Here is a 22,918-nt window from a genome sequence, read left to right as displayed (position 1 = left end):
CTGCGCATGTCCAGCGGGGAGTGACACGCCCTCGGCTCGTTAGCTCCGCCCCAGATGGAATCGGTCCGCCGCTCCTATTGGGTGCGGGGGGTTACCGGGCTCCGCCCTTGACGAGGAGCTGACAGCGAGCCCCTGCGTGGTAACCCCGTCGGAGCACATGTTCAATGGCGGCTAACCAAGCCGGAGTGAGGACGCACACTCCCCGCGCCGCCGCCGCTGTTGTTGTTGTTGTTGTTGTTGTACCATGAGGAAGAGCTGCGGGGAGGTATTGGGAGGTCCTAAACTTTCTAACGGTGCCATACAATCACATTCTGGTGCAACGAAGAGTCAGAATTAATGGAAACGAGTCCTTAACTGACATAGACTAAGAATAACTAGCAAGATGTCCTATAGTTGTCTACGTGAGATGCGGTGAACCTGGGTGCGACATTTAATGGGGGAAATAGGGGAAGGTCGGTTCTACAGAGTGTTGTTTACAGACAATGGGACTAGGGAATGGGGGATTGGGGATAGTTGGGGAGTATTGGGGAAATAGGGGAATATTTACAAGCGGATATGGATGGAGGCCAAATCCCATATCCGCAACATTGCACCCTTCTCTACCTCGGGGCGTCCCGACCCGATAAATTTTTACCTACGTTAGTGTGGCACTCAGATGTAGTTCCCTCTACTATTAACTCAACCCTGAGTGTGACAGTTTTACAGATGTTCACAAATGAGTAAATATGTCCCCCTGCGACGTTGCACCCTTCTCCTCACAGAAACACACCCACAGGATAACCGAATCGCGGAAAGAATCCTCAAACTAAACATACAGCCGGTAGGGAGCATTATTTACACAAGACTGCACTGATATTTACACTACGATCCAGGACCTGTTTTTGGAGGAACACATGCAGATGTTATGCATAGAGAGAGCACGCATGCCAGCATCGATACACCAACCCACGAGTGCCCTGTGGCCTTACGGCCTTTAATAATGTGCAGAGCACCCCATCCAAGCACCAAAAGCACCACCCTTATTCATACAGTCAGCACCATCCGGTGCACCAATAAAGTGTTCAATAGTCACCGGTGGTGTCGCAGCCGGCCGATGTTCTGCCGCTGGTCTTGCCTTGGAGCCCACTTGGTGTTCTGGCTTCCCTAGAAATAAAGAAAGGCGCCAACCGCGTCCATTTCTACATTGTGGCCGTCAGGGGGCCAACTATAGTGGTTCACCTGTATGGCATAGGTGCCACGTTGACCCAGAGGTCCATCAACGGGTGGTGCTTGCCCGCAAAAGACTGCGGTCCATGGTGGGCGGCCACAAAAATTGCGGTCCATATGGTGTATCGATCCCGGCAGCAAGCAGCGAAAGTGCAGGCCCACAACTGCAGAGCCAGCACCTCTCTCTCCTCTCTCTCTGCCCCAAAGCCAGATCCTCGGAGGTGGGAGACAAAAGAAGAAGACAAGTGAGTAAGGTGGTAAGGGCGCAAAAGTGCACGCAATACAAGGTGATGCACACTGGGGGCACATGGGAACCAGGTGAGACAGGTACGTTCCTACCGTACGCCCCCCCCCCCCACCAGGTAACGTACATTGCCCCTCCCTTACCCCTTACTGTATCCACAAAACACAACACTACCCATAAACATCTACTTTACACATCAACAAACGTCCCTACTGTCTTCCCCGTTCCTCCCATAAACCAAATTCGTCTTCTCTCCCTCCTAACCAATCAAATTTGCCATTTCCAACTCTCATCTAAATTTGCCATCGCCAACTCAACATCAAAATTTGCCATCACCAATTCATCATCAGTCCCTCCTAAGGAGGGAGAGATGGAATCACCCCAATGTCTCATCCACGTCGTGATGCGTCTCACAAATCCAACAGCAATTCTCCTTTCCTGCACACAGAACAAAGAAAACACAGGTGTGGAGTCATCATCATCACCTCAGGTGAGTGGCTGCGTATGGTGCGACAGGTTCATCAATCCTAATTATTTCCTAAATGACTTTAACAACTTTACATTACCCGGGGTCTTTCCCTGCCAATCCATTGGCCAACTTACACTATGGGTTCTAAAAACCAATTCCCATTGACCAAACTGTGGTGCCTCTCAATTTGGGGTCTCACTCCCCCGATTCAACACTCGGTGCTCTTGCACAATTTCTGGGCTGTGACGTGTAGCTCTCCCAGCAGGTCTACCCACCTGCACACCTCCACCACTGTAGTTGCCACCCGAGCTTACCTGCTCCTCACCCTAACCTAACTAACTGGGGTAGGCCCTCTCGCACTCTCACCCCCTCAGTGCCCTCTCTGGCACGGGTTGCCCGATCCACACCCGGGATCCTCAGGCACCCACTGACACTAACGGCTCCCAGAGCCCACCTGCGGCCTCACCTGGCCGACATCCTCACAGTGGTGGAGTGCCCAAACCAACTACACACACTAACAGGCTACACGCCCAGCCATTTCCACAACACTAATGCACCCATCCACAATACCATTCTGCAACCGCACCACAAATGCCAATATCCAACCACAATTTACCTATACCCTCTACCTAACACTTACACTACCCGCCCCGGGTACTCGTGAAAGGGGTCCACTCTTCCCCCATCCACACCTTCGCACCATGCACACCACTCCGTACCACTTACTCCAGGTATTCCACACACCTGTACTTGCACACCTGTGCTCTCACACCTGGTGCCACCTGCACCCTTCTCTCCCCAAGCGCATTCGCGCTGATCCACAACACTCACTACTCATACACTGCTCCACACACCTGTCCAGTTCTCACACAGCATCATCTCATCTAACTACTCCCCTCTGAAACTTGCGCTTCCCAGTCGTCCCTTTAAACTATTGCGCTCCCTCGTCATTATCAACCACTAAGCTACTACGTCCCCACTACAGGTATCAGTCACTATCTAAACCTTAACGTTACCTAATGTCATCTTCGCTAGATCCCTATCAATATAACCAAGCCCTCCCTGGCTCGGTTGTCATAGCCACCCCATAATCTATAGCGCATTTGCCCCACCATGGGAAGGGTGGCAGGGATGCCACCCTTACCCACCGTCATACGGCGCGAGTGGGACCTTGTGGGACCACCTCGTATGCGAGTCGTTGCCCGCCTGCCGGACCCCGTGCGTCGCCCCTTGCGGGGTCAGCGCGGGGCCGAACCGGCCGGGCCCCCACAGTACATTACCCCCAAGGGGCTCTCGTGCCTCCCCTGTCCCTCTAACAACTACCCCTGTTGGTGTCGATGCATGGGTCACACTTCCGCAACCCGCTACCCATTCCATACCACCACAACCTTGCTCACCCACACCTCGCACCTCTCGTTCCATACCCTCCGGACCAGCCATACACCTCACTCTTGGCCTCTCACGAACATCCGGGTCTATCTCGACCCCCAACCTTATTAAATCACCTGGCGCATCATACGCACGACCATATTGGTCACCACTTACACCGGGTCCTCTTTCTCTTCGCTTCTCCTCCATCACCTGCGAATCCCTCATCCGGTTAATGAGCACATCATCACGATCCGAACACAGACTTTGGACCAATTCTTTTACTTCCTCCTTTATCTCTTTCTTATCCTCTCTCCGTCGCTTCTTAATTTCGCTCACCCCTTCTTCCACTTCTTCTAATTTCTGCTTCACCTCCTTCATCTCCTCGTGCGCCCCTTTAAGTTCTTCCTCTAACTCCACTTAATTTTTTTCTATGTGCTCCCGCACCTCCCGCTCTTTAACCTCCATCACCTCTACCACCTTGTTCATTTTCCTCGTCAGGTCCTCATGTACCGTCTGACACTCTTTTTTAATTACCCCTACGTCCTTTTTCATCTCCTTCTGTGTCGATTTTAAACCCTCTATTACCGCTGTGTTCTTCTTTACCTGGTCCCCCAACTCCTTTTGTCCCACTGTCAGTTGTTCTACTCCCAGCGTCAACTCCTCTATACCACCTTGCAATTTTACAGTCCCCTTTCTCACCTCCTTCTCCATGCACTCCTTACAGTGCCTCACCTCCTCGCGCACTCCTCCGACCTCCTCACTCACCCCTCTTCTGATCTCTTCTCCCATCACTTGCATCTCCTGCCCAGATGCCACCCTCATCTGCTCCATTTCCTCCCTGTGAGCATCCAATCTAGTTTCTACCCCCATTCTGACCCCCTCTATCTGCTGCCCCATTTGTTTAACTTCCCTTTCCGCTTGGTCCCTCATGTCCCTCAATTTGCCTTCCATACTATTTTCTAACCCCTCTAACCCCTTTTGCATCCCTTCCATTTGATTCTCTTGAGCGGCCATTCTGTTTTCTACCCCCATTAACCCATGTTTTAATCCCTCACCGGTACCCCTCGCTTCGTCCCTCATTACCCCCATTTGGCCCTCCAATCGCTCACCCTGAGCTTCTATACTGTTTTTCAAACCTCCAATTTGGTCTCCCATTTGTCCCATAAGGGCCCTCATTTGCAGGAAAAAAAGGTTTGAATCCACCAACGGCGCTGCTACGGTCGCGGGCGCGGTCGCCGTGGCCATGTGCGAGGCGCCATTTTGCGCGCCCATAACCTCGTGCGCGACAACGCTATTTTGCGAACCTGCCACCCTCACTGCTTCGCTCACCTCATGTCCCTCAATTTGGTCCTGGATCGAACCTGCCTCACTCTCCTCTACCGGAACCCAGCCGTCTTGATCTGCCATAGCGCGACTTTCAAAATTCGGGTTTTTATTTTTGTAAAACACAATCAAATTTCGGTCACTTGTAATTTTGAGCGCTTTAAGCGCGCTTCGGGTCCGATCTCACTCCTCGCCACCAATTGTTACACTAATAGTACAATTGGTGTTCCAAAATTTGGGCCTAACAAATTTAGTCCCAGGTCCGAATCCAACTCCTGACAACCAATTGTTACAGACGCGGTTTTAGATGTTAGTTTACCGAGCGGTTTGGTATTACCGCGTCCGCACAGGTACTCCCCGATTAGAACCCTATCCCGCCCGATTCCACTCGAACGTTGGCCAAATCGCGCTATGCTAAATCAATGAAGGAAAGGACACAACGGCTGGGATTAATGCAACGACACAAGGGGTACAGTTCTCAAGACCTCCGGAGGAGGATATAATATTGGTTATGCAGAAACGGGTAGATTACACGGCAAGAGGTAAAGCACAGCAAGATGGGCACTTAGACACAGTCTTATCATTCCCCGACAGACCACAGACAAACGGGACAAGACTGACTTACACAGGGATTGATGGCGGGGAAGGACAGGCAGTCGATAGCTCAAGGTGCACCTTGGCTCAGGGACAGGATACAGCACGGTCCGGTCCAGAGATGCGGGGAGGTATTTCAGCGCTCGGAGGTGGCGACTTCTCTCTCCAAGCTGGGGGCGCATCTGACGTCACCTCCCTCTTCCTGCGCATGTCCAGCGGGGAGTGACACGCCCTCGGCTCGTTAGCTCCGCCCCAGATGGAATCGGTCCGCCGCTCCTATTGGGTGCGGGGGGTTACCGGGCTCCGCCCTTGACGAGGAGCTGACAGCGAGCCCCTGCGTGGTAACCCCGTCGGAGCACATGTTCAATGGCGGCTAACCAAGCCGGAGTGAGGACGCACACTCCCCGCGCCGCCGCCGCTGTTGTTGTTGTTGTTGTTGTACCATGAGGAAGAGCTGCGGGGAGGTATTGGGAGGTCCTAAACTTTCTAACGGTGCCATACAATCACATTCTGGTGCAACGAAGAGTCAGAATTAATGGAAACGAGTCCTTAACTGACATAGACTAAGAATAACTAGCAAGATGTCCTATAGTTGTCTACGTGAGATGCGGTGAACCTGGGTGCGACATTTAATGGGGGAAATAGGGGAAGGTCGGTTCTACAGAGTGTTGTTTACAGACAATGGGACTAGGGAATGGGGGATTGGGGATAGTTGGGGAGTATTGGGGAAATAGGGGAATATTTACAAGCGGATATGGATGGAGGCCAAATCCCATATCCGCAACAATATATACATACATACTGGTAGTAGACAAAAAATAAATGGCTGGAATTCTGCATGAGGGATGTGGCACCATTCTTCCACGAGAAAGTCAATCAACTAACACCTGTTTGATAGAGGTGGAAAATGTTCTCTCCGGCATTGTTCCAGAATATCCAATAAATGCTTGATTTGGTTCGGATCTGGTGACTGAGAAGACCATGACATACGCATAACATAACATCAGTGTCATGCTCATCAAACCATTGGGCGACCACACGTGCTCTGTGGACATGGGCATTGTCATCCTGGAAGACCCCCCTCCTGGCAGGAAAGAAATGCTGCAACATGGGGTGAGGTTGATCTCTCGGTACAATTGAGTCACAATTGGCATTGATTTTGCCTTCTATGGAAATGACAGCACACAAAACATGCCAGGAAAATGCACTCACAACATTACAGAACCACCAGACCACTTCACTGTAGGAATCAGCCCAGGCAAAAAGGGGCGGATTTGGCGCCACCCTTTCCATTTGTCCAACTTTTGAACACCCTATGAGAGGGTAGCGAGGGCAGGCAGCGGTGAGGGGGTAGCAATAGAGTAGAAATGAGTCCAGGGAGTTTATGGCAATGAAACTATTAAATATGTAGATTCTTCATTATGTAGGAAAAATTGTCGACCTAGAGTTCTGTGAAGTTTCGAAGGAGCAGCAGTTAGGGACATTGATGGAAGGTTAAACGACATCATAATGGGACTTGGCAGGAAGACGTTGGTTGTGCATAACTCTGTAGCCTAGAGATATGCACACTCACCTCTGAGCTGTCTAGTCTGGGTACGAATTTCAGCTCAGCCATCAATGTGTTACAAAATGATGTCAAGCTGGCGTTTAAAATGCAGGATGAGGCATCAAGCTGTGTGTGCCGTCCCTCCGATGGACGTTGAACTTGGCGTCTCATCTTCCAGCATTAATTGGTGGACGTTAAAGATCCAACGATGTTTTTCACAAAGAGTAGGTGAGCTATCATGGGCACTCTAACCTACAAATTCCTGCTTGAACCTCGAGGTGGCATTGCATCAGCATTAAAGCACTACCCACCAGCAAATGAAGCTACACTCAGCCATGTGCTGCATATGAAGAAAGGAGAAAGCCATTTGATTCAAAAGCTTGATGACCAATTTGGATTTACAATCTTTTTAGCCACGTCGCAAGACGCTGGTCATAGAGTGCCCTCTGCTGTTGTTCTTGTTCTTCTTCTTCTTGTTCTTCTTCTTGTTCTTGCAGAGAAGACAAAACCTCAAAGCTCCACCGATTCTGGGAACCATAGCTCCACCCATTTTGGGAGAGCCTTCATATAAACAAATATCCACCATTTTATTAACTCGCATAGCTTTGAGGCCTGTTTTGTAGGCCCGTGGTGTCTTCCTCTCTCACACAGTTTTATTTCAAATCAAATTCGATATATCATTTCATTTTTCACAGTCGCTAACATAGTTTTAGACTCGGTTGAAAAAAAACGGGAAGAAAATCCGATGGAAGTTGGCCTTTATAGAACGAAATGAATTCTCAAAGGCCTGTAACTTCAAGTCCATTGAGATTTTTTTTTTTTTTTAATCGCGGCATGGTCAGTCATACACCGCCAGAAATAACAGACGGGAAAATGCCGAGATATATATTTTGTTTAAATCGCGGCATGGTCAGTCATACACCGCCTGAAATAACAGACGGGAAAATGCCGAGATATATTAAAAATTCGTCCATTTGATGACAATCGTCACGATGAAATATTTAATTTATACGTCGTCACAATAATGTGGAGAGAGGAGCATAGCTTCGTTCACGTGTCGCCACACATGGGAAATTGCCGAGATATATTTTTTTTAAATCGCGGCATGGTCAGTCATACACCGCCTGAAATAACAGACGGGAAAATGCCGAGATATATTAAAAATTCGTCGCCACACACGGGAAATTGCCGAGATATATTTTCACTTTGCACAAAAATAACATCAAGTAATCGAATCAATAGGAATGTCCTGTGCCTATAACATCGACGTTATAGGCACAGCTGCATCTAGGCATTGTGTAACATCGACGCGGCTTTTGTTTTAATTAAAACTTTTTGTACTTGTTTTCAAATAATTTGAAGAGCATCTTCTCCACAACCGCTGAACCGATCAATCTGAAACTTCACCAACCTCGATAGTCCGGTGCACTCCAGGTTTGTGAATAAGTATTTGCACTCCTCCTTTGCCAGGAGCTTTTGCTACTCCTGAAGATCTCCAAACATACCAAATTAACACTGTGTTCAATGATCTGATCTTTGCAATTTGCAAAACCCCCAAGGATCACTCCAATCTGAGGCCAAACTTGATGGCGCAATGTGTGAGAGGAAAAACCTCTCTGAATGAAAAGGTTTATTATAATGAAACAGGACATGGGGGGCAGACAAGACAACAAAACCCGGACAGATCTGGCACGTGAGGACAACAAATGGGGGAGGTGAGGCATGAAAAATTGAATTTATGTCCAATAGGATATAAATAAAGCCTTAACCCCCTAATGGCACCGTCTACCAGACTTGCACACGATGACTAATGGGGACTGGGGAAGGCTTAGCACGAGCTGGTTGGGGCTCCACCACAAGGGCGTGATCATGCGGGTTGGTGCTATTTGGAAGAAGTGTGGTTCAGGGAGCAATGGAGTTGTGGAAACAGTGATGAGAGGGGCGAGATGAGAGGCACTTCTTTCCCTCGGAGGCCGAAGCAAAGAGAGAGCAATATGTTGATGTCGCTGAATGCAAAGTATATGGACCATACTACTCTTTTCACAATCTAGCCCCTCCTTCCACGTAACAATATGAGGTTACATTCTCGAACAATTCTGATTTGAACACTCGTGAGTCGTGACCATATCCCGTGAATCTTTCCACAGGAAATGAGATTCTACATTGTCGATTTCGACAAGAAAAACAGCTTTCTTTATGTTTTTAGTTATACTGGTTTCAAAAATTCTGATCTTGAAGGTGTCTCATGGTTTCTTATTTTAACTCCACGTGTTATTGCAGAAAATCTTGACAATATTGCTCACAACTCCAGTTTATTTATTTATTTTGCTCTTTTCGATGCCCAATTAGAGGGTATTCAATCCAAACCAGCAAGTTGTAAAATTTATAGAACCATTAGACTGCTGTAGTGATTAGCCTACATTGTATAAATTCCTAAACAGTTGGAAATCCTGCAATTTACTTTCATGAGATTTGATTTAGCTCCAATTGGTTGCTTGAAATTAATTCAATACCATCACAAGTTGGTGCCATGTGGTACATTTGAAATTGTAATTTATTTTTAAAATACAAGATCTGTAATGACTAAATGAAAGTCTTAAAGCTTTAAAATCTCAAAAGTGTGATTAAACAAGAGCGATAATTGGTTTGCAATACATGTTCCCTACCAAGTTTCAGTTCAATATCAGTGAACACATCCCTCTATTTGGGCGGTGTATAATGCCGTGTTCGGTGCCGGAAATAATCACAATGTAAATAATTTGATGTACAACAACATCAAAACATGTGTACAGCTTATGTCTTATGTGCATATATAATACATCATGGTTAATACACCTGTGAGCATTGCAATTGCACTGGACCATGGACTAAGCCCGAAATGAATTGCTTCATTTGGGGTGAAGTCAGGGCAGCTGAAAACTGACCCATGTGATAAATATGTGATATTTTCGAAGTTCAAAAATGGCATAATTCTGTTTAAAAAAAATTGGGGAAACACCCCGAAACTGAAACCTGTTCTGTAACTTATAATAATAAAGTCATGTACCAAGTTTCAGTTGAATATGTTTAAGGGTATGGGAGAAAGTGCAGAAAACCAGAGGTGGGACAGATGGATGGGTGGAGAGACAGATTGAGAACAAACCTATGGGCCCCTCTGGGTAGGGGACTATTAATGATAGCAATATAGCTGCTTAAGCAGTGGATAGAACGTTGTACTCGTACATTGTTTTGGCCACATTCTTATGTAGAGGATATAGTGAATTGTTTTTTTTTATTGTAGAGGATATATAGTCAAATTAAATATAGTTATTGCTACCTTCCTGTAAAGGTTTCTTCTTATTCAACCATGATTGTCTTTAAATACCATCATGTCCACTGTTGGTGTGTGGGTACAGGTGATTTGGGCCTAGTTAATGGAGAGGAGCCGTGTGTATATATGGCTGGAAATTCATTGGGATTGCAGCCAAAGAAGGTGAAAGTCTATCTTGAAGAAGAGCTGGACAAGTGGGCTAAGCTGTAAGTTTTGGACCCAAAAAAATTATGAACTTTTTCCTCCTTTTTTTTTTTGTTACACTGCATTTTACTCTGCATTATTTTGTTGGAATAGTATGATTTAAGTTGGGGAAATACCCTTTAATCAACTAAAAAACAGGGTTGCCTTTTTGAGTGCTACACAAGCAGTGTATCGTCATAATAGAAACATGAGGGAACCGGTTGTAATTATGATGACAATACCTCAATAAATTTGGCAGTTTATCTGTCTCTTCTACTAAGTCGCTACAGCCATGGAATGAGGTAGTGGCAGAAGTAACAAGTCAGGAGACGACGATGGTTCACGAGCGAGCGGTATTCAATGACAAAGGACGGACTATAACCGAAACAGGCCCGGACAGGCCAGGCCCGGAAATGTCAAAACGAAGGTTACTGACCTTGAAATGAGATAGAAAATAATGTATAGTCAGTTATGAGGTTAGTTAGCCACACAATACCGAAAATTCGGTGAAAATGTAATGAAAAAAAAAAAATGAAAAAATAAAAATTGAAAAATAAAAAATCGAGCACCATGGGGCTAGACACATGACATTGGCCTAACCAAATATCGAAACCCCTGTCAGATTCCACCAACTCCCTCGGAGAAGATGTCGCTTGAACTCGATTACCCCCTAATAAGACATCTTTTTCGGGCGTGGCTCCGCCCACAATGGGCGCAATTCGCCCACTCTAGGCAGGACACAACTAGATCATGATATCAACCTCGCACCCAAGTTTCATCAAGATCGGATGATATCATCGGGTAGTTATGCTGCGGACAGGCAGACAGACAGACACACACACAGACAGACGCACACACAGACAGACAGACACACACACAGACACACACACACAGACAGATGCACACACATGACGAATATAGTGGTCGCTTGATAACTCGTGAACCAATACTCTGACTTTCAAACTGTTGATCTGCTTGCACGTTGCGAGAGGGTTGGAATGTTACTTTTTAAATTCCTACTTTAATATGAGTTTTTTTCCCCCATGTCCATTAATGTCTGTATGCTGTATGCTGTCCTGAAGCTTAAAGTACGTGGAATATGTGAGTGTTGTGTTGGGGGTGTTGGTGGGGCTCACCAAAGGTGCAAAAGGTGCAAAACCATGTGGGGACTTCAAGGGCCTTGGCTTCAAAACATATTTTGGCAAATTTCACATTAAACGAGAACGGCACTCACTCGATCGCACACCTCCGCCAGGCTGAACAGTTTTCGTTTTGTAGTCCACTGATAGGCTGGATTTACATCCAGTCATGTCAGATTTGCATCAGGAATTTTTGCGATTTGCATTGGTGTCCCCAACCATTTCTTGAACATGCATGGGCCGATTTTCTTAAAACTTGGTACAAGCACAGTACATAATGTCATACACATACACCTCACTTTATTTTGAAATCTGAACAAAGATGGCCGACTGGTAGACTGGTGGCCATTTTAGTTGTAAAGAAATCCGGTATTGAACGTGTGTCCGCAACCATTTCTCGGAAATGCATATACCGGTCTTGTTCAAACTTAGCACACAGATAATGAATGATGGCTTACATATGCACGTCATTTTTTCGAGATGAGATCCAAGATGGCGGACTGGCGGCCATTTTGTTACTTAAAGTGTCCCCAACCATTTATCGGACATGCATGATCCGATTTTGTTCAAACTTGGCACAAAGCTGATACATGAGAGTATGCATAATCAGAAGATTTTGTTTTGTAATCTGACCAAATATGGCCGACTGGTAGCCTATAACTCCATACGACAAAATTACCCTAAAACCACAGGGCTATGCCATTTTATGCCTATTTGTCCTTGTTTGTTTCTGTGATGAGTTGTATAAATAATTTGCTTTTATATGTAGCACTTCTATATGTCTTTATAATATTTGTCTCGAATGTACTTTTTTATTAATGAAACACCCATTAAAAATGCCTTCATATAGTCAAGAAGATGTCATATTACTTAAACAATTACGTACTGAGAAACACTGCGATGCCAGACAAATTCCATCAACGTTTCCAAACAAATCATGGACTTGTTCTGGTGTAGAAAAAAATTATATGTAAAATTGATATATCTGGGTGTATTCCTAGAAATAAAGGTAGTGGGAAGAAACGATAACATTGCACTGATGAAAATATCACAGTGGTTAAGAAAATGGTTCAAAGCCAGGAAAGAAATCATGGAACACTGACGACACCAAATGAAATTGCAGCAGAAACAGGGATTTCAAGAAGTTTGATACAAAGAATTGTTAAAGATGATTTGCATTTGACAGTTTACAAAAACAATCCAGTCCAGACCCGAAATAAGTCAATAAGGTGTGGAAACACAAACGAATGGAGCTTTACATGACAACATGTCAAGCTCTTCTTGAACAATTTCAAGACTTTTAAGTCAATGGTATTTACCATACCTTTCACGCCGTGAGGCACATAGGACCTGAAAGGGCAGTTTCATTGGTTATGGCATACAATCCTGGATGGGTTGCCACTCCGACGCAGGATACTCGAATGGCTTATTGCCCCACTAAGGTGATACTCATTTTGCCAAACTCGGGAGGATGACAGGCTGGGTCAACCCACCACGTGTTATTTCAATGGCACGGCAGGAGTTCAAACTCAAGGCCCTAACATCTTAAACCAGCCACCTTAAACACTAAGCCACACCAGGCATAATTCTACGGCAAAACTTCTCTATAAAAGTGATGATCTCCTGCTGTGTCTCAAAAATGGGCAAAAAGTGATTTTATTTTTGTTGAAAGTGTTGTTATAATAAATGCTGTTTACTATTGCGAAAATGTGTTAGATAATCATCTACCAAGAATTCTCAAAATTTCTGCACATCCATACACTTTCCAGCAAGATGGTGCAACAAATCATACTGCTAGCCTCATGGTTGATTATTTAAAAGAGAAGTTCCTAACTACATAAAACCTAGTGATTGGCCTGCTTACAGCCCAGACTTGTGTCCTCTTGATTACGCAATATGGAATGAGCTGAAATAGAAAGTTTCTACGAATACGAAATTTGGTAACACTGATCAATTGAAGTCAAAATTTGTGGAAGAATGGAATTCGCTATCACATGCTGTAATTTAATAAAGCTTGGTGTTGGCTTAGCGGTTAAGGTGCTGCTTGGGATCCTAGGATCCTGGGTTTGAATCCCGGTGGATAGCTGAATTAACGCCAGGGGGGTTGACTCAGCCCGTCATCCTTCCGAGGTCGGCAAATTGAGCACCAGTTCACTGGTAATTCCCTGTGTGTTGCAAGAGGCGACCAACAGGGTTGGCGGCAGGAAGGGCATCCGGCCATAAAACATTGCTTCAAAAAAGGGGACCACGGTGCCCGAAAAAGGCCAACCCCTGCTCTGCGGGGGAAAATGGCCTCGAAAGGCGGTTCTATACTGTAATTTAATTAACTGGATAATTGATGGTTGGCACCATTGGTTGGAGATTTGTATCCAACAAGGTGGTGGATACATTGAGCTTTTAAATGGTATATCTTGATACTATCTTGATATCCGAACCTTGAGACTATCATGAAGCCAGAGCTCAGATTGACAAGTCAATAAAATTGCTTGACTAATTAAATTATAAATGACTCCACTGGCCTCGTTAAGCAATGCCCAGTTGATATCATGGTAATTGTTTTCTGTAGAGCTCTTCATGGACATTTCGCTGGGGCACGTCCATGGGTCTATTGTGATGACATTCTCTCAAGTTCTATGGCTTCTGTTGTAGGTAAGCACTACTGATTAAAAGATAAAGCTGAGGAATCATCTACATCTTGTGTAAATAAAAATGGCAGAAAATTTCCCTCCACCTATTTATTTCATTCCTCCCATCTCCTTAACCACATCACTTTACAACTTAATTTCCCTTTTTTTTGTCCCATACTGCTCTTCTTTTTCTGTTCTCAATTTATCCCTTGCCTCCAGGCCTTCCAAGTATACAGTAGATGGACCCTTCTTTGATCTGTTTTGTTCCAGCGTTGTGTTTCTTTGGCCTAATTTAAACATGCAAGATAAAGATTTCTTTTTCAGGAGCAAAAGAAAATGAAGTAGCTTTGATGAATAGTCTTACGGTAAACCTTCATTTACTCCTGGTAAGTATTTGAATTGAGCGAGATTGTTTTGCAAAAAACAGCTGCCATAGATTTGTGTTTCCATTTCTGAGTTTCCCAGCATAGAAGACACAATGCAACTATTCACAGACCATTTGCTTTGTGCTCAAACAGCTGGCTTTCTACAAGCCAACAGCTAAACGAAACAAGATCCTCCTTGAGGCGAAGGCCTTTCCATCTGACCATGTAAGTCTAGTGACCAGTGCACCGTGTATTTATTTCAACCTGTGCTTCAAAAACTGATGCAAATCTATCGACCTATCCAAGTCCATTGAATTGACCGCACAGCTCTTCTCTATTTTTGCATTTTCTTGTTCTTCAGTATGCGATTGCATCACAAATCGAAATGCACAACTTAGATCCCGCTTCGAGCATGCTGATTCTCACACCACGCGAGGTACGTATCAATGGGAGACTTGTGACATTCATTATTATTATTATTATTATTATTTATTTTTTTGTATACAAGATCGAGACTCGTGTAAGGGCGAACATTAATCACAAAAAGACAAACTGACACATAAAACATAAGATAAAGGGAACGGGAGACAAGATGGGGAGAGAGAGGGAAGCACACAAGTACAAAAGTAGAGAACAGGGACATCGAGAGATCTGTGGGAGGGAGAGGGCTTGGGGGGAGGCGGCATTGAAAGAAGGGGGGAGTGGAGGAGGCAAGGGGGGGGGAGTGGAGGAGGGACGGGGAGGGGGGGGGAGGTGGGAGAAGTATAAAACACATGGACACTGCTAGGACTTTGTTAAAGTGGACATCTCTCTGGCCATTCTCAGAGAGCCTCCTCAGCATCGACGGGTCTGGCATTTCACTCAGGCCGACTGGCACGGTCTTCAACCAGCCATCAATCATCTGGACTGGTCTCCCATCTCCACTGCCTCTGACATCAATTCTTCCTGGGAATTCTTCCAAAGCAAACTGCTCTCTCTCATGCACAGATTTATCCCATCTCGTCTTCAGTTGTCTTACCCTTCCTCCCGTCCATGGTACACTGAATCTTGTGGTGAGGCAGTTGCCCTGAAACAACTTGCCTTTGCCTCTTGGAAGGCTAATCCAACTCAAGGCAATCTCAGTTCCTTCCACCAAGCTCGGAACAAGTGTGTGTCTACCCTCAGGAGTGCCAGGAAGCACTATCTCTCCACACTCAAGAATTAACTCTCAAACCTGTCTCCTTCCTCCAAATCCTGGTGGCGTCTGGTCAAATCCGTTTCTGGTGTTTGTACCCCCTCCATCCCCTCCCTTACCTCAAATGGCTACTCAGTTGACACCACACGTGACAAAGCCGAATGCCTCAACTCTGTGTTTGCCTCAAAATCTTGTGTCCCAAACCCATCTCTCTCTGTTCCCACCTTACCCAGTCGAACCCAACTGCTCCTGGACTCTGTGTCCTTCTCTCCTGACAAGGTGGAGAAGTTTTTGTCAAACCTCGACTCTGATTCTGCAACTGGACCAGACGGCATCGGCCCACGGGTCCTAAAATTCTGCTCTACCGCTCCATCTCACCCTCTCTCTGTTCTTTTCACCCTCTCTTTTGCTCAAGGTCATCTGCCAGCATCTTGGAAATCAGCAAACATTACCGCTTCAAACAAAAAGGTGCAAAAACAGATCCTTGCAATGACAGACCAATTAGCCTGCTCCCAATTATCAGCAAAGTTATGGAATCCATCATTGCTTCAGATATCAAATCCTTCCTCTTCTCCAATGGCTTGATCTCCGATCATCAATTTGGATTCAGACCACGTCACTCGACTCTGGACATGCTGCTTCTGCTGTCTCAACAATGGATGGAGGTGCTCAATGCCAAACAGGAAATCAGAGCTGTCTCCCTTAACATATCAGGTGCCTTTGATACAGTCTGGCACCCAGCTCTGCTCACCAAACTCCTCCTATGGTATCCATGGAAATCTCTACGCATGGCTTGTGGACTTCCTCTCTGGTCGTAGTCAACGTGTGGCCCTGAATGGATTTCTCTCATCTCCCCTTCCTGTGCAGGCTGGAGTTCCCTAAGGCAGTGTTCTGGGCCCTTTGCTTTTTGTGGTCTTCATCAATGATCTCTTTGACTCTCTGGAAAATCCTATCTCTTTGCTGATGACTCCACTCTCTGCCACTCCATTCCTCATCCCTCAGATCGGCAGTCTGCAGCCTCCGCACTCTCTGCAGACCTGGACAAAATCACAGACTGGTCAAACAAGTGGAACATGTCTTTCAATCCTGACAAATCTCACACTCTTACTATGTCTCTCCGAAAAGACCGACTGGAAAACCCTCCCATCCACTTTCTCAACAATCCTCTCCAAGAAGTGCTGTCGCTCAAGCTTTTGGGTCTCACTATCTGCCATGATCTTTCCTGGGAAAACGACATTTCCAAGCTGGCATCAAAAGCCAGTCGTCGACTGGGCATCCTCCGTTGTGCGAAGTCCTTCCTTGGCACACCTGAGCTCCTCACCACATACAAGGCTTTCATCCGCAGCTCAATGGAATACTGCTCTCCCCTCTCAGCCGGTGCTCCTGCCTCACACCTAGCTCGGCTTCACGCTGTTGAAACCAAAGATTTCAGAATCATTGGAATCTCCCGTGATGACGCTAGCTCCGAGGACCATTTACTCACTCACCGCAGGCAGGTTGGTGGTTTTTCTGTCTTCTACCGCCTCCTCTCCGGCCTTGCTTCCCCAGCTCTCTCTGTGCTCTGTCCCCCAAATATTCCTACAGGTCGCACAAGATCTGCCAGCCACCCTCTTATGGTTAAACTGCCAAAATATAGGCTCTCTGCTCACCTTCACTCTTTCATTCCTCTTTTCTCCCGCCTCTGGAACAAACTCCCCCACTCTCTTCAATCCCACTCCTCCCTCCAGGCCTTTAAAACAGCTGTTCACCACCATCTCTTATCTTCCCCCATCCAAAACCTTGATCTTTTCTACCCACGCTAATTCATCCCAGATCCACTTTTTTGAAATTCCAACTTCTTTCCTGGAAGTCCTTCCAGTGTCCATATGTTTTATAACTCTCCCACCTCCGCCCAAGCCCTCTCCCTCCCACAGATCTCTCGATGTCCCTGCTCTCAAATGTTGTGTTTGTGTCCTTCCCCCTCTCAGTTTTTGTCTTTCCCCTATCAGTGCATCCATCTGCTACCTCACTACCCGCACCACAACAGTGCATCCATCTGCTACCTCACTACCCACACTGCATCAGTGCATCCATCTGCTACCTCACTACCTGCACCGCATCAGTGTATCCATCTGCTACCTCACTATCCACACCACATCAGTGCATCCAACTGCTACCTCACTATCCACACCACATCAGTGCATCCATCTGCTACCTCACTACCCGCACCACATCAGTGCATCCATCTGCTACCTCACTACCTGCACTGCATCAGTGCATCCATCTGCTACCTCACTACCCACACCGCATCATTGCATCCATCTGCTACCTCACTACCTGCACTGCATCAGTGTATCAATCTGCTACCTCACTATCCACACCACATCAGTGCATCCAACTGCTACCTCACTACCTGCACCGCATCAGTGCATCCATCTGCTACCTCACTACCCACACCACATCAGTGCATCCATCTGCTACCTCACTACCCACACCGCATCAGTGCATCCATCTGCTACCTCACTACCCACACCACATCAGTGCATCCATCTGCTACCTCACTACCCACACCACATCAGTGCATCCATCTGCTACCTCACTATCCACACCACATCAGTGCATCCATCTGCTACCTCAGTACCCACACCACATCAGTGCATCCATCTGCTACCTCACTACCTGCACCACATCAGTGCATCCATCTGCTACCTCACTACCCACACTGCATCAGTGCATCCATCTGCTACCTCACTATCCACACCACATCAGGGCATCCATCTGCTACCTCACTACCCACACCACATCAGTGCATCCATCTGCTACCTCACTACCCACACCACATCAGTGCATCCATCTGCTACCTCACTACCCGCACAGCATCAGTGCATCCATCTGCTACCTCACTATCCACACCACATCAGTGCATCCATCTGCTACCTCACTACCCACACCACATCAGTGCATCCATCTGCTACCTCACTAACTGCACCACATCAGTGCATCCATCTGCTACCTCACTACCCACACCGCATCAGTGCATCCATCTGCTACCTCACTACCCGCACAGCATCAGTCCGTTGCCTTTTTGGCCTCTGTAGCCTCAATCTTCCAAGATCCTAAATTTTGTACATACACACTGTAGGCTATGAGCCGAGGGGTCGACCATGCTCAATCAGAGGGAGGATGGCTAACAGTTATTTTTGGCAAGGCCAAGGTCCCTAGTGCTGAAAAAAATGTGATAGCAGTGTGAAACTCTTAGCCGTATCTGTGTTATCATCACATTTGTCAGATCACCCATTTATCGCTTTTCGGGTCATTTTTCCCGCTTAAGATTTAGGGGGTGGGGTTAGTTTTTTGGCTCTCAAATAATATCACGTGTATATATCAGCTAGTGTGGTATATCAGGTAAAAGGTTATTGAATTACCTTTCAAATGATGTATAGAAAGTGCCTGTGTGATCTATAGTAACCTCTTTATAATGATTATTAAAACATAATTATTTCCACCAACTCTCAAAACTTCATCACAAAATCCCCAATTTTAGGAACAAAAATAGGCAAAAATCAAAAGGTATGTAAAAGGTATGTTTCGATTTGAGACACACATACAGTATAATTAGAGTCAATATCCTCACACATATGATCATGATGTGCTATGAAATTCAATGCAATATGTGTAGACATGCTAATACGAATGTTGTCATCAATGTCAATATTTTCATTATATTTTAGGTGATTTGCAACCATGACAGCGGTGCACGACATCTAATGTATTTCTCTTTGTAGATTTGTTGGTGCAGAATACATTTTTAAGCAACTATAGCAACTGATGCTAATTTGTAGTAGTGGTGGTGGTGGTGGTCTCATTCGATATTATGTGTCTTTCCAGGTGAGACGGTGGTGGTGATATTGGTGGTGGTGAAACAGAGTGTACCACAGATAGACAATTGAACAAATACTTGCAATGGAGATTGCGATCACTCAGAAAGTTCCCAAGGACGTTTGTATCATTCATAAGCTATCGTTAGATGTCAAACCAGAAGATCCGCTCATAAGCCCTCAAACATTCGATTCGTGGACTACATTGCTGGATGCGGCCAAAATACGGAACCATGCACCCATTCTCGACCTTGCTCAGTCGCTGCCAGAGAAGGAGATTCCCCGAGTATTCTACCACAGGCAGTGCAGGAGCGTGTTCACCATGAAGCGAGATTTGGAAGCACTGAAACGAAAAGCTGAATCCAATTTAACCGACGATGCTGCTGCAACATGTTCAGCGAGCAAGAGACAAGCCAGAAGGGCATCTTCGGAATCACGCATCTATGAACCGGATTGTATATTCTGTGGAAAGACCAAGTGGTGCAAGGGAACGTCATCCCGTGAAATCTGGAGCAGTGAAGCGCTACTATGTCACATCCGAACACAGGAGTGCGTTTCTCCGCCAGATAAGGGAAATGGTGAATGTGAGCAACACACACGTACAACACGCGGATCTGCAGCAAACACGGATCAAGAAAGATGAGGACGCTGTATCATCACTGATAACTCTGATCCAGAGTTGGGTGAACCCATTCACTATGGCCAGCTCTCTCATCAGTATTTCCACCGCACGCGCAGCCCTTCCAAATATTGCCAAGGATCTGGAGAAAGCATGGGAAGTCGGACACAAGTGCTACACAAACTTCAAGATTGAGCGACTTGAGAGCAACCCACCAATCAAGAAATTCCACGACCCTTTGCAACTGAACAAGCTGAAGACTTTCAGCAACCTCACTAAGAAGAAGGAATGCAGAAGCAATGGCAGGGCAGTAATTCTTCAAGCAGACAGAGCTCTATTTGGTAGAATTATCGTGATGGCACAGGGCCGAGATCTTCACATGGCAGAGGTGCTATCTCATCCTCTAGGTCCCTTGCCATGGGCCCTGGCGACACCCGAAGGCCTTCTACGGAAAACCAACAAAGCTGCCCTAGCCACGGCCTTGCAAAGGACTGTGACCCCGGCTGAAAGGATACCCGACAATTCGGCAACAATTATTGACGGGATGCTCCTTATACAGAAGGTGGCAGGTGATCAAACTACATTTGCCGAAGTGGCCATGATTGTCCTATCCATGGCCCTGAAGGATGGATGCAGTAGCCAGAGGATCGATGTCGTCTTTGACACCTACAAGGAGACTTCCATCAAAAACAGCGAACAGTTAACCAGGGAGGAAGAACTTGGACTTGAGCTGAAAAACATCACGGCATCTCAAATTGTAAGGCAATGGCGCAAGTTTCTCAGCTATGTTGGGAACAAGTCAAGTCTTATCATGTTCCTGGTCGAAGAGTGGAAGAAACCAGAGTACATCAGACGCCTACAGATAAAGGTTCTCTTTGTAACATGCGATGACAAGTGTTATCAGATCACATCTGATGCTAGCCAAGAAGTAGTGGCCCTGGAAAGCACACACGAGGAAGCAGATGGTCGTCTGTTCTTGCATGCTGCCCATGCTGCCGCACATGGATACCAGTCTGTGCTTATTAGCTCAGATGACACCGACGTACTTGTCATTGGCTTGGCATTTCATACCAAGATTCATGCCAAGTTGTTTCAGAAATGTGGCACCAAAGCAAGGGCTAAAATCCTAGACATAGGGAAAATAGGAAAGTCAGTCGGCACAAATGTATGTCAGGCCCTAATTGGAATGCATGCCTATACCGGATGCGACACAGTCAGCACGTTCGCTGGACGAGGAAAACTGACTGCACTAAAACTCATCAGAACCAACAAAGATGTGCAGGATGCATGTACACAGCTGGGAGAGGACTGGGACGTCAGTGAGGAACTGATGGATAAATTGGAGAACTTCACTTGTCTCATGTACGCACCGAAGTCGGGGACAGTGAAGGTGAATGACTTGAGATATCACCTGTTCTGTGCCAAGAGGGGAGAGATCGACAGTCACCAGCTACCTCCGTGCAAAGACTGCTTAACCAAACATGCACAGCGAGCCAACTATCAAGCCGCTATTTGGAAGAGGAGTCTCAAGATGGATCCAGCAGTACCGAGTCCAATCGGGAAAGGATGGCACTGGGATACCCAGGATGGTCGCGTGCAGCTGGCAGTCGACTGGATGCAAGGACAGCCCGCACCACAGGCGGTTCTGGATTTACTGGCATGCACCTGTTCGAAAAGATGCACACTACCCATGTGTGTCTGCATGGCCAGTGGTTTGAAGTGCACAGACATGTGCAAACTCACCACATGTGACAACCAGAGAGTGTATGGTGAGAGTGATGACAGTTCGGCAGAAGACGATGAAGAAGACGACGACGATGACGAGGATAACTTCTGAATTGTAGAACTGTATGGAGAAAGATCATGTACATATGTGTAACAAATATGGTGTACGCTGAATTGATAACTCGTGTACTTTATGGTATGATGTCTATAAATATATGTTGCTTAAATAGAAAGTACATTGTTTTCCTTTGGTTTACTTTATGTATAGCTGGTAATATAAGAGAACCATACAACACTACAAGACTAAAAACGTTTGCATGAATATGATGTAAATTATCTCGCCAAGTTAGGGTACATCAGGATACATACATATACATGGAGTAGGTTAATCATCACATGCATCATACGTCTGTGGTATATTCAAGAACACCACATACAGTTTGGTCATAATGCCTTCATATTTTTAGAATTAGACATTTCTGACACCAATTTCAGTACTTTTTGGCCTATATATGGCTGACATCCCAATATTATATATACTATTTTTAGACCAATAATGGTATACAAACTATATACATGCTGTCGGTCAAAAATCGTAAAATGTAAATCAATATATCATAAGAGCGGAAAGATATACATTTATGGATTTTAGGTCATGGTTACAGCAACTACTGTATATTGGATTTTCTCATCTTTATCAAGGTGTATGAGATTTAAGGCCCAAATTTGACTTTAATCATACTGTGTGTTTCTCAAATTCAAAAATTCATTTAATATCCGCCAAACTGAATTTTTGCCTAATTTTGTTTTCATTGGGGATTTTGTGATAAATTTTTGAGGGTTGGCGGAAATAATTATGTTTTAATGATCATAAAGAGGTTACTATATATCACACAGGCACTTTCTATACATCATGTGAAAGATAATTCAATTACCTTTCACCTGGTATACAACACTAACTGATACATATAGGAGATATTATTTGAAAGCCCCAAAACGAACCCTACCCCCTAAATCTTAGGCGGAAAAATTACCGAAAGCGTTATTGGGGTGGTCTGACAAATGTGATGATAACACAGATACGGCTAAGAGTTTCACACTGCTATCACATTTTTTTCAGCACTAGGGACCTTGGCCTTGCCAAAAATAACTGTTAGCCATCCTCC

The 22,918-nt window shown here is 45.7% G+C and overlaps 1 protein-coding gene across 2 annotated transcripts in view; it reads left to right on the top strand.

Annotated features, from left to right (window-relative positions):
• KYNU (kynureninase) overlaps positions 1 to 22,918 on the top strand; it is a 130,718-nt gene that overhangs the window by 35,176 nt on the left and 72,624 nt on the right. For both annotated transcript variants that reach the window (XM_068102212.2, XM_068102213.2), the window contains exons 2-6: positions 10,149 to 10,269; positions 13,952 to 14,034; positions 14,337 to 14,398; positions 14,531 to 14,602; positions 14,739 to 14,813. In XM_068102212.2, the coding sequence (XP_067958313.2) occupies positions 10,149 to 10,269; positions 13,952 to 14,034; positions 14,337 to 14,398; positions 14,531 to 14,602; positions 14,739 to 14,813 (413 nt within the window). The remainder of the gene's footprint in view (positions 1 to 10,148; positions 10,270 to 13,951; positions 14,035 to 14,336; positions 14,399 to 14,530; positions 14,603 to 14,738; positions 14,814 to 22,918) is intronic.

The sequence above is a fragment of the Myxine glutinosa genome, chromosome 1 (genome assembly GCF_964187855.1).
Source record: "Myxine glutinosa chromosome 1, kmMyxGlut1.1, whole genome shotgun sequence".
NCBI classification, from domain to species: Eukaryota; Metazoa; Chordata; class Myxini; order Myxiniformes; family Myxinidae; genus Myxine; species Myxine glutinosa.
This window is presented reverse-complemented; position numbering and strand designations above follow the sequence as displayed.